This window comes from Gekko japonicus, unplaced genomic scaffold (assembly GCF_001447785.1).
Source record: "Gekko japonicus isolate JY-2015 unplaced genomic scaffold, Gekko_japonicus_V1.1 scaffold251, whole genome shotgun sequence".
Taxonomy (NCBI): Eukaryota; Metazoa; Chordata; class Lepidosauria; order Squamata; family Gekkonidae; genus Gekko; species Gekko japonicus.
The window spans coordinates 11087-24073 of record NW_015161956.1 but is presented as its reverse complement, the minus strand read 5'-3'; the positions used below and the strand labels follow the sequence as shown (position 1 = coordinate 24073).

Sequence of the window (12987 nt, the reverse complement as noted above, 5' to 3'; positions counted from 1 at the left end):
GAAGAAGAAGAAGAAGAAGAAGAAGAAGAAGAAGAAGAAGAAGAAGAAGAAGAAGAGGAGGAGGAGGAGGAGGAGGAGGAGATTGGATTTATACCCCGCCCTTCACTTGGAGTCTCAGAGCGGCTTACAAACTCCTTTCCCTTCCCCTCCCCACAACAGGCACCCTGTGAGGTGGGTGGGGCTGAGAGAACTCTGACACAAACTGCTCTTTCAGGAACAGCTGTGTCAGAGCTTGTGACTGACCCAAGGTCACATCAGCAGGTGCAAGTGGAGGAGTGGGGAATCAAACCCGGTTCTCCCAGATTAGAGTCCGCACACTTAACCACTACACCAAACTGGCTGAGCGGTCGGGTTAGAACGGATAAAAGGAAGTACTTCTTCACCCAAAGAGTGATTAACACATGGAATTCACTGCCACAGGAAGTGGTGGCAGCTACAAGCACGGATGGCTTCAAAAGGGAATTAGATAAGCATATTGAGCAGAGGTCCATCAGTGCCTATTAGCCACAAGGTATAGATAGGGGCTCAGGGGCAAGTGATGCTCTGTCTTCTTGGTGCTTGGGGGGGGGTCAACAGTGGGAGGGCTTCTAATGTCCTGGCCCCACTGGTGGACTTCCTGATGGCACCTGGTATTTCTGGCCACTGTGTGACACAGAGTGTTGGACTGGATGGGCCTTTGGCCTGATCCAACGTTGGCGTCTCTTATGTTCTTATGTTACCCAAAACAAATAAAAGGGAATCAGCTTGAGCTGCTAGAATGATAGGGACCAAGGAAGGAGCTAATCAAATATTCTTTTTATTTCACTATTGAATGTTGAATATTTATTTATTTCATTTATACCCCACCTTTCTTTCCACTGGGGACCCAAACAAACTTACATTGTTCTCCTTTCCTTCATTTTATCCTCACAACAATCATGGGAGGCAGGTTAGGCAAAGAGTGGCTGAGTTCAGCCTGGCAGTTTGCCCCGATATAGGCACATGCCAGTAACGTTTCACAAACGGATTAAAGGGCTGGTTCACACAGGGACAGCTGCTCGGCGTTCCCCAGCCGTACTCAACCCGCCTTGTAATGCTTCCCTCCCGAGTTTAAAAAATACCAGGTGAAAGTGGTAGCAAACCCTGGAGAGCGCGTCCATTCCGCTTCCAGGAAGTGTGGATGCCGAAAGCCACAATAGCTGATGGCGCATAAGTGCATATGCGTATAAGTACATATTGCTGGATTACCAAAAAGAAAGCCGTGCCTTACAGCTGCGCCTCCGCCAGGGGCGGGCCAACAGTGCAACCGTTCCCTTGCGCCTCTTCCCCGGTATGCTCCCGCATCAGTCGGTCCAGTCGGTGCAGTGTGATCGGGAATACCCGGAACAAGTTGTTCTGGGTCTTTTTTGCCACGACTCTCTGCCGCTTTAACTGCCAGTCTGAACTCAGCCAGTATGTGACTGGCCCAGGCTCATCCAGCAAACTTCCATGGCAGTGTGGGGATTCACATGTGCCATTAAAACTTGCTGAGCGACACTGGAGAGATCACATATTACCTGTTTGCCTTCTCAGCTCTTATTTTTGGTTAGAGGTAGATTTCATTATACCAAATTAGGGCTATTATTAAATACCGAAACCCCCTACTCAGAACGTAATTAGATTGTCTTGCCTTGCAGGGAAAGAAATATAAACCAACACAATGACTAAAGCAATGGTATTCAGAAGAGATCATACCACCAATATACTACATATTTACTACTGGAAAAACACTGAAAGTGACACTATGCTAAGTTTAACAACAAACAACAACAAATACCTTTTATTGGCATAAAATATTAAACAGTTGCCATTGGGGTAAAACAATCCTATACAATTTGTGGAAAATAAATAACTTCTAAAAGCATTACAAGGTATGGCTATTTATATAAGCTTAAAATTATAGCAAAACTATGCTAAGTTTATACTTGACTGGCTGTAGTTGGATATTAACTCATAATTCCTTTCTGCCATATATCCTAGGGAACCAGCATTGAAGGGACAGTACAAATTATTTAGATACCCAATTTAAGTACATCTGTCCTCTCAAACAGAACTGCTGGATGATGTTCTTTTCAAGTGTAGGAAACAAGTCATTAACCATTTGTGGAGCTGCCCACGCTATCAAAATGAGCCGGCTTCAGTGGGGAGGGTGGGGTATAAATCAAATAAATAACAAATAAATAAGCAGGTAAGGCTGAGAATTCCATTGGAGAAGGCTTCATCTAGACTAAAGTCGTATAAGGTGACAAGGGTGCATATGACATCCAAAAACTACTGACTAGTTACACAAACAGATTTAGAGAACAGCTCTGTATAGTAGCATTTTATCCCTTCTATGCAGCACAAGTCCATCGTCCACAATAAAGCCTATGGAATGTGTGTTCATGTCTTTGGAATCACAAGGCCTCTCTAAGGTACAACATGAAAGGATATTACCATCTTTGAATCAGCTGATGTAAAGTGTGACAATCTTGTGCATGTTGCCTCTCAGGAGAAAGACAGGGCATGAATAAAATATTTTGAAAAGCTACTTTATTTCCCTTTTCACAAATCAATCTCCAATATAAAATTAGTCCTCACCGTGCAAGTTCCTCCATTCTTGCAGGGGTTACTGTCACATTCACTGATATTCCGTTCACAGTCAATGCCAGTGAAGCCCACTTTGCAGGAACATGTATAACTACCTTGGCCAGTGTTCATGCAAGTGGCTCCATTTTTGCAAGGTTTATGATGGGTGCAGTAGTTCAGATCTAAAAAGGCATAAAAGGGGACAAGAAGAAACAAACCTCCAGTCAATTAGATATTTACGTTTCAACAAATGACAGCACCAAAGATGAGGTACTATAAACAAGAAGACTTTGGACAAAACACCTTTAGCTTATTGTCAGTAGAAACACTAAAAATTGCATAGCTTCGGTTTAAGCATAAGGACCAGGATAAAGACCTGATTAGGGGACTACTCAGTATGCCTAAAGTAAAAAACTTGTGTATGGTTGTGTAAGGTCAGAGTTCTTTAAACTTCTCCACAGAGTGGTTCTCAGTTTTTGCAGGAATTAGCAAAGTTGTTGAAAACTTTTCTCTGTGTAATTAAGACATAGCATAGAGGCTGTACAACTGATGGCCCTCATGTTTGTCCTAGGTCCAGAGGACAACATATCAAAATTACAGGAAAAGAGATGGCCTTGGGTGTGCTTTAGAATTATCTCAGATAAATAGTTTATGAAAAATAAAGTTATCAGCCTTCAGGATCACCAAAACAACAAAGGAAGGATGGTATGCTGTTAATATCTACAATGCACTGTAGGGGTTAGTCAGCATTTCAGCTGCTAGTGCTATCAAAATACATCCCCCCTTACAAGGAACCAGCAGAAGTCCTTAGTGAACTGTTTGTGCACAGCTAATGGCTTTAGAGCCCACCATCAGAATGTCTAAGCCCTGAACTCTGAGATTCTGAACAAACCTGTAACTGTATTAGTGCACTAGGAGCCCACACTCACATTAGTACATGCCTAAATCTCATTATTGCTAATAGGTTTAACTAAGCATTTGTGTTTAGTAGAAGTCTGTTCAGCAGATATCTTATGAAAAAGCTCATGCAACTAGTGTACACATTGAGTATCAATAGCAGAGACTTCAGATTGGATGCTGCTAATCCATTCCACCAATGGTGATGCAAAGAAGGTGCTACCATTAGCAGAACAGATGTGGGCAACCCAACCTTTCATCTGACAAAGTATCTTCCAGATATTAACTTAGATCTGTGACTCTTTGACCCAAGAAACTAAATTAGCATCCTATATTGTCTTGTGTTTTATGTATTAAATTTCTACTTTAATGTCAATTGTTTAATTCCTTAAACAAAGGCTGAGGACATTTTAATTGAAGGATTACACTTAATCACACAAGCTGACAGGATAAATATAACTAACATAAGTAAACAGTCTATATATGTGGTTAATAAATAACTGCAGGCAGACAAAACCATTTTTTACTGCTTAATATAGACATATAATTCTTAACTAGGCTATGACAGTCTCCATTGGGAATTTTTTTTTTTGCTGTCATCAATGCTGGTTTATGGTGACCCTGCAGGGTTTTCAAGACAAGAAATGTTCAGAGGTGGTTTGCCATTGCCTGCCTCGTCATGACTTTGACATTCCTTGGAGATCTCCCATCCAAATACTAGCAAGGGTCAATCCTGCATAGCTTCTGAGATATGAGGAGTTCAGGCTAGCCTAAACTATCCAGGTCACCAATATGGATATCAAAACAATTTTTTTAAAACATATCTGTATGACTTTAGAGATTTATAGTTCTACGGCTGACTCCAGTTTAAATATTAAGTAACTTGCAAGGTCAAAAGTGTCCTTTCATTTATTTTAAACTCTTGTGTTTGTCACAAGGAAAACTTTTAGTCCTATCCTGAACTCCAAAGTGGTTAAAGATACTGACATGGTGGTATACATCCAAGTTACATCAGCATCCCAAAGGTATGCCAGAGTTCCACTGGTATAGATGTTATGCAAAACTGGGGTGTGATGTGGGCAAAGCAGGACTTAACTTTCTAAGCCCATCCTGCCACACCAACTGCACCATTGTCAGACATCCAGGTGGCCTTGGGAAGCAGGCCATGTTAGGTGGTGCTGATTGGCTGTGTCACGGCCTGACCGTCACGCTCACTGTGGTACTGGTGCCTGGGACTCTGGCATGGCCCCTGTCCTGTTCCCACAGCCACTTCTGGCCACTTCTATTGCACTGTAAGCCCACGGGATGCCAACTTGTGCCACCAGCAGAGCAACAGTACCACACAAGCAGCAGTGTGCCAACATCACCAGTGTCTGAGGATGGAGCTGTTCTTCATGGATAGAAATAAGAAAGGTATGACATTTATTTTTGATGGGAAATGTTCATAAAACTACCTGAATGAACTATCTTGATACATAGCTGACTGTATGGGCTCGTAGTATGGAACACGACAGGTCTGAGGGATGAATAAGTCAATCCAATTCAAAAAATATAGATATACAAATATTTTGTAAAGTTCCTTCATGCTTTCATCTAATGATTGTTAGTATGATTAAGGTAGGAGAAACTTTGAAATTTGATTCCAAAAGTAACAGTAATCCAGGAAAACCTGACAAACTTTGCAGGTCAGACTTTTTGACATTAGCAACATTAAGAACAGATATTTAAAAAGAGGGGGAAACTGAATTAATATTAATCCATTCTTGCCATAACAACATCAGCTAACCTTGGTCACAAAAAAGGCCTCCCCATCCTTCATCACATATGCACTCTCCTGGTTTCTTACAGGTCCCATGGCGGCAGCCTGCATGAGGAACACATTCATCACAATGACGACCTCGCCAACCACTGCGACAGCTGGAAAAAATTAATGGAAATCAAATGTTATAAGGCTTTGATGACAATGGGTGCAGGAGGGGACAGGGTACAATTTTACACACAAGGTGAGATATAGCATCTACTCACATGCACTCTCCTGGATTCCTGCAAAATCCACTTTTCTCTGTGCACCCAGCTAAACAGATAGCTGTGAAAAAATATATGCTCAGTTACAATTTAAAATTTAGATTTTTCAAAATACCTTGAATGTATTTTAAAATACTTATCACATTTGTATTATGCCTTTCCTACAACAATCCTGAGGTCCAACCCTGCCTCCACATTTTATTTTCAAAACAACTCTGTGAGGTATGTTAGACTGGGGAGGAGATAACTGACTCTGGGGGGTGTGTGTGGTTAAGGCCGGCCCTGGCTTGCTCATATAAATGCCAGTTTGTAACCTGGATATTTTGTGGCACCCCCCCCCCTTAAGTTCTATTCTAAAGATATTCATGTCATGCACATAATTATGCCAATCAATATAAAGTGTGCAAATATATCTGTTTCACATAAAGTTGCACAATCTAGATATATTGTTTTTAAAGGATATGGAGGAAGGAGGAAGGCCTCAGCACTGCCATTGTATGTAAATACAGATTTCCTTTAGGCCAGATTTGGATTTGTTTTCACAACAAATATAGGTTTGGTTCTCAAAGATGAAGGAGGTGAGGAGAGGAAAATATGTTTGCATTTTTAAATCTCCTACAGCTGCATTGCCTTCAGTTTTATTAGGTTTGGCGGTAACAGTGGTATATATGCACAAGTTTAGCAATGGTGTAAGCTCTAAACTTCACAGCGTGTATATACTAGGCTGGTTAAAATGTCCATGACAGGGATACAGTAGGGTTTTTCCCCTTCAGTATTTCTAAGAAGCTGTACTGGTGGCTGCAAGTGACTATGTAATAAAAAACAGGTGATGTGATGAGGGTGAAAGCCTGAAAATTATCTCTGCCTTTAAAGTAGAAGGAAGTAGTAAAGCAGAAGGAATAAGAAGAACCATCTGTAACAGGGCTACACCCCCCACACCTTCCCTACAAACCCTGTTATTCCTAGCGAACAAGGTGCAAACAAATGCGTCTTTCCATCCTGTGGTTTTCATGGCTATAGACCGTCCCCCCCCCTTAATTTAACAGAGTGGCATTTGCTTCAGTGATCTGGCTAGAGAAAGAGGAAGGAACTCTAGCCAGGAAACCTCCTGTAGCCAGTATGAAGGCATACCTGTAGCCACCATATGTATGGTCTGAAGCATCTCCTGTGGCTACAACTAAAAACTACTTTGAAAAGCACTTAGCAAGGATCCCAAAAATTGTTACTTTGCTGCATGGACATAGGAAATGGAGCCAAAACCTTCCAAATGACATTTTGAGAGCGAGCTGTGTAGTACTTAAAGGCACTTTACATAGTGCTTTTCCTGCTCTGAGTGCCATACTTCTGAGTACTTATACTAAAGAATAAGTACACTATAATACTGATAATTACTTTCTGAAACAAAAAAAATGCACATTCCCCATGAATAAGGGACACTTTCTGCAACATGTTTTTATGGGTATGTGCAAACCATTTTACCTGTACAGATAGACCTGCAAAGTGCACAGGGATCAAAAACATTTCTGACTGCATGTATCTTTGACAGATACATGTGTCCAGGACCTAGGATTGAAACCAGTTCCCTGCCACGTGTACAGGAGAGGTACATGCTTGCTGCTGTATAACAGTCCAAATGTAGGTTGCACAAGCAGTGTTTGCTGTGGTAAGGGTGTAACATGAATAATTTGTCTGCATGTCTGCAAAACAATCAGTGGACACATACAAGTGGAATGTCAGTAGCTTCTTACCCATGTCCACTGATTGTTTGGAGACATGCATTTCCCTTGACCCTCTGTCAGGGATCATTTCAATGTTTCAGGAACATTAAACCAGGGGGTCCAATTCTATGGGCCCCCAAACAGGTTGCCCCCATCCCCTCCATTGTTCTCTACGGTGGGGGAAAAAGTTACTTTTTCCGCAAACAATGACGGCAGCCATAACTTTTTAAAGAGCCCCTCCCGGAGAGCTGGGGGAGCCAGAATGACCTTTCGCGTGTGATATTCGAGTGGCAACGCCGCTCGGACATCACACGCGAGAGGTGGAATTTGCCCCTCAGAGTCCACCACCCCGGGGCTCAGGGAGGGAACATTTCGCTCCGCCCCTCCCCTGCATGCGCGGGCGTCACAGCTGCCTCCGCGAACAGTGACAGCGGGCATAACTTTTTAAAGAGCCCCTCCCGAGAGCTGGGGGAGCCAGAATGACCTCTCACACGCGAGAGGTAGAATTTGCCCCTACGAGTCCAAGGCCACCACTCCGGGGCTCAGGGAGGCAAGGGAACGTTTCGCCCCCCCTCCCCCCCGTGCAGGCGTCGCAGCTGCCGCCATAACTTTTTAAGGAGCCGGGAAGGAGAGCTGGGGGAGCCAGAATGACCTCTCGTGCGAGAGGTGGAATTTGCCCCTACAAGTCCAAGGCCACCACCCCGTGGCTCCGGGAGGTGAGGGAACGTCCCCCCCCTGTGTCCCAACTGATGGCTGGTGGGAGCAGGGGGAGGGGCTTATGTGCCCGCCCCCTGGGCTCCTGACTGGCGGAGTGGTGCTCCGGTGCGCTCCGGCAGAAACTGAGGCCTGCCTTCTGTATATTTAAATCATCAAAGGCTGGTGTAACCGGAAGTACAACAAACAACAGTCTGAGCCTGAAGCATGTGAAGCCTTATGGGGCAGTCTTTATGAGAGATATGGCTGGACCAGTGAGGTGCCTAGCATTCTCTTCCACTTTCCTTTTGTGGGATTTTTTGTTGAGTGTCTCTGTGTGGGGTCTAAGGGGCATTTTTGCTACTAACTCTTTTCAGAATGTTCTCAGCATGACACTCCAGGTTTGGATAAGCAAGACCATTCTCCCCTCAGCCACTTCCCTAGCAGGCATAAAGGTGCTGATGCCAAGGGAGGGGTGTGTGTCGCTTCTGGTTCTTAGCAAGCCAATGCAAGGGAAGAAAGCAAGGCTCTTGCCCAACAAATGAAACTCGGATGCAGAGAGCTGCTAGTGCCTGCCCTTATCAATCTCTTATTACTCGCCCTTACACGCTCCCTGCCTTATATCGTGAATAAAACTTCGTTGGTCTTAAAGGTTCCGCTGGACTCAGACTTGGTTCTGCTGCTTCAGACAAACAGGGCTCCCCACCTGAATCTACACACCGTTGCCAGCCCGCCGGCCCTTTAAATCTGTCACGGACCCACGCTTCGGACATGCGGGCTCCCTAACCTCCCCCCCCCCCCCCGCTTTGATTCTGGAAGCCTAAACCCTGAAAAGCTTGCTAGTCTCTAACTCAGTAAGGTGTTTCTGGACTGGAATCTAGCTCCTCTACACTTCAGACCGAGGCAGCAACCCACAGAAACCCCCCTCGGCTCCACTCTCCAGGGCTTGCCACTTCGATTCAAGCACCCGCCGATGCACCTTCGGCGCCCTTCCCTCGTTCTTCACCCACCCCCCCCCCCCCACCGCACGCGCCTAGGCGCCTCTAGCGACGTTATGAAGGTCCTGGAGCGGCAGGGGGAGCTGCCGCCTTCTGCTGCTCCGCGGTGCCGTTTCCCCCCACGAGGCGTTTCCCGCCTTCTGCTCCCTGGTTCGGCGGGTCTCGCGGCATAAGCACGCGCGCAACCTATCAACCCCGGCCGGGGACGACGGGGAAAAATCCCTCCCTCCGCTCCGTCGCTCACCTTCGGTGCAATAGTTCCCGGTCCAGCCTGTCATGCAGGCGACGCTGCCGTCAGATTCGCAGACGTAGTGGCCGAAGTGGTCGTCGCGACCCCTGCAGAGGCGGGAGCAGTTGTCTCCGTAGTAGTGTTCGTTGCACACCACGCGGTAGGAGTAGCTCAGCCTGGCCCCCTCGCTGCTCTGCTCGTCCTGGAACCAGTCCTCTCCCACCGCCAGCGACCGCTGGATCGCCATCTTGCTGATGAGCCACTTCTCAGCGGGCGGCTCGGAACCTGCGGCGGGGGAAGACACTCGGTTGGGGGTGGGGGTGGTGAGGGAGCCTCTCCTCCCCGCGCGCTGCTCGGAAGGGGAGCCATTCCCCCTCCCTCAGAAAGGGGAGAACTACTTCCCCAGCGCAGGCGGCCGCCTAACACACAGACCATCTTCCTTTCCCAGGAATTAGTTTCTGCCACAGAACCTGGTTCTACTAATGAGGTGGGAAATATGCAAAGCGATAACCAAGGCAAGTGCCCCTGAGTTTGTGCAGAGTGCTATTTACGACATCGTGAAAGGCAGACCATGAACACTTCCTGGCAGGCCAGACCCAGCAACTCTTTCTAGAAAGAAGCACTTGTGGTTTCCAGGCCACACCCTCTCTACACCATCACCCTGTCCAGGAGGTGCCACTTTTGCATATGCCATTCTAGCTCACACTGCTCCTAACTTTAACAGAGTGCCCATACTACCACTGCCCCCCAAACACCATCCTCCCCATGTGGTATGCTGTTTTTCATAGTGGCATCCACACACATTGATCGCCAGTTTTTTAAAAAAGTTGTAGGGTTTTTATGTCTTTAGAGGCCAAGTAACAAGCTACAACTCAACAGATTAACCTTTTCTTATCACTACATTCTCTGTGCAAACCCTTCACTTGTTGCATTTCTCTTTATGGGCATCCTGGCAGAAACAGAGCAGTAACTCTCAGTCACAGGGCACTCCTTGATGGTTACATTTGTACTTGTACTGCAGAACTATCTGTGCTTTCCATCAGTGCACCTTTGCTGTTCACAAGGCATTCAATCCCCACACAGTGTACCGTCTCATTTTACTGTGCCTAATGCCACTACACACTATACCCTTATTGAAATCATTCTCACATTACACTCCTGTGTGAGCAAACGCTCCCCAGTGATAACAAATAACAGTTACCAGTATTAAGGCTCGCGTGCATGCAAATCAAGAGTACCAGCTATCAGCAGAGCCTTCAGGGTTTTGGTTTTTTTTAAGTTTTGTTCCATTTGATTGGGGCGGGGCATTAACAAAGTTTGAAGACTTACAATAGTAACTAATGCAAATGACTTCCAAGTAAAGAAAATCAACCAGGCTGCCAAAGACAATTATGACAGAGTTTTGTTATTGTAGTTGAATTGTCATTAAATACTTTGTCATTGTAGCTGAATTGTGGAAGAATACAATAAAAACTTTAAACAGCTAAATAATATTGATTAAAATATCAGTCTGTAGTATTTGGAGGCTCTAGGTATGCGTTGGGCTGAGTCATTTGGAGAAAACTGGAAGAAATCATTGTACTACACAATCTCTTTTCTGTGGTCTTCAAAATCAATTATTGTTAACCATGGTCCTGAAACGTTTTGCAGGAATCTTTTCAAAGTTAAGAACTGTTGTGCTGTTGAAATATCCTTTTCCTCTGTGTCAGAAAAACATCCCAAAGCCATTATTCCTTTTCCAAAGGGCGGAATTTGAAAAAGGTGTAAAATACAGGAAAAGGCAGTCAGGATTTTTGGCAGCCTTGTAGTTTTCTCACCAAAGAGCTCCTTTCTTTCCCACGCCAAAAATAAACGGGAGGAAACGCAATTGTGTGGAGATTAAGTAGGGGACAAAAATCAAAGCAAAACTGATGTAGGGAATAGCTCTGGTTTGCGAACTAAAGCAAGCAGTGAAAAGATATTGTAAACAGCTGCATGATTGAAGGCACATTTATTTAGCTACTTTATAACGATTTTGACTGAATTAAATAATTCCTTGTAAAGATTAGTTTACACACAACTTTTGAAAGACCGTCGCCCCCTAGCGACTACGGAGTGAAACATTATTCACCTGCTGGAAGGTAACCTTCAGGAGCGTGCCAGGCTTCAATGATCAATGAGAAAGTTCCCTGTGAATGAAAAGAAGGAGTGAGAGGAAGTTACAGAATTTAAGACCAGGAGAAAGCTCTCGTGAAAAGTGATCGGAAAGGACACGGTCTGCTTTGGAGCTTAAAACAACCGGGTGAAACCAGGAAACCTCTGGCTGGTAGTGCTGGCAGGTCGTAGATATACATTTCAATTAATCTAATTGCAGATAGCGTTACTTTGTCTGAGTCAATGAAATGGAGCTTCCTCAGGACTGCTTTCATCTCCTGGAGGAACGTTTCTCTTGTTTTCCAGCATTGCGCAGAGGGGGCTCTCTCTCTCTCTCTCTGACTTCTCTTTCCACTTCGGGATGGATTTTGCCGAACGCAAAGCTCTCGGTTTTACACCCGTTTACATTTCGGTTCATCTTATGCAACTCTTACATTTCTAAATGGACATTTCGCAATGGACGCGTTCGACCGTAGCTGTTCCTATATTCAACGAAGGCTGTGCGTGTCCCGGCCGCAGAGAAGCCGAAGCGGCCGCCCTGGGCTCTCCCTTCCCTCCCCCTGACACCTCTGCTGCAGGCGAGCGCTCACCGGCCAGGTGAAGTTAAAAGGCAGCTGGATGGGGCTGCCGAACCCCTCCGTTCCTCGGACGGGGAAGGAGTCGATTCCCAGCACAGGGGTGACGATGCTGCCGAAGGTGCAGGAGCCCGGGGAGATGACGGTCTGGAAGTGCTTCAGGCAGACGCGAAAGAAGGTCCTGCAGCCGGCAGCGCAGGGCTCGCCGCTGGCCAGGGAGCGCTGGCGGTTCACAAACTCGCGCAGCTCCAGCTGGAAGACGCCCGAGCCGGACACCCTCTGCACAAAGGGGAGACATACACAAAAGAGCCAGATCAGACCTTACCCACGCGCGGCCCCGCGACGGCTGGCTGGCGGGCGGGCGGGCTGGTGCCGCCCAGTTGCCTCCGGGAGCAAAAGCCCTCGCTCGGCCATTACCTGCGGGATCAGCGTGACGGCCAGCGTCAGGCCAAAGAGGCGCCAGGCGGCCATCCTCCTGCTCTGCTTGCTTCGGACCCTCCCTGGGACGCAAGTTTAACTCGCCCTTGTATTCCTCAGGTTGTCCACGGGTGAGCTTCTGGCGGGAGCCGGCGTCTGCAGGGACTCAGAGGAGCCGATTCCCAATCTCCCCCAGCCCGAACAGGGAAAGTAAAATCCAGGTGGCTGAAACCATCCACTTGAGGGGATTAATCCTGGCCTCGACAAGAACACTTTGGCTGCGGTCGCCCCGATAAACTCCCAAGCCGAGTGGAGAGACGCTCAAGGGTGTGTGTGTGTGTGTTCCGTGCTGGACGGCTCCTCCTCCTCCTCCTCGTCCAGGGCCCGCAGCACTCGCTCGGTCAATGGAAAACTTGCTTCCCTTCGAGCTGTTTATATAGTTGCCTCTTGTCCTCGCGAGCTCATTATGTAAACTGTCAGTCAGACTCAGGCGGCCCCTCCCCTTTGCATCATTCTGGAAAAGGAACCAAATGTTGCAGAGCGCCTCAGATCCAGAATTAATACCCGGCGGCGGCGACTACTCCTGCACTGACCACCAAGGAGCCGAGCTGATTATTAACAAGCCCAGCATCTGTTGAGATATTTACAGCACTCGCGGTCCAGGCGGTTCCCTTGAAAACCAGGCGCTTTGGAGAAGAGGGGAAGATGGTTTTACA

General features: G+C 46.5%; 1 protein-coding gene across 1 annotated transcript in view; it reads right to left on the bottom strand.

The window, feature by feature from the left end:
- Nucleotides 1-12496, bottom strand: part of DLL4 (delta-like 4 (Drosophila)) — a 17495-nt gene extending 4999 nt beyond the window's left edge. Inside the window, exons 1-7 of the mRNA XM_015429518.1 lie at nt 12272-12496; nt 11870-12133; nt 11257-11314; nt 9162-9431; nt 5509-5569; nt 5270-5400; nt 2599-2768 (exon numbers count right to left, since the gene is read on the bottom strand). Coding sequence (XP_015285004.1) covers nt 2599-2768; nt 5270-5400; nt 5509-5569; nt 9162-9431; nt 11257-11314; nt 11870-12133; nt 12272-12325 — 1008 coding nt within the window. The 5' untranslated portion in view covers nt 12326-12496. The remainder of the gene's footprint in view (nt 1-2598; nt 2769-5269; nt 5401-5508; nt 5570-9161; nt 9432-11256; nt 11315-11869; nt 12134-12271) is intronic.
- Nucleotides 12497-12987: the final 491 nt, after the last annotated feature.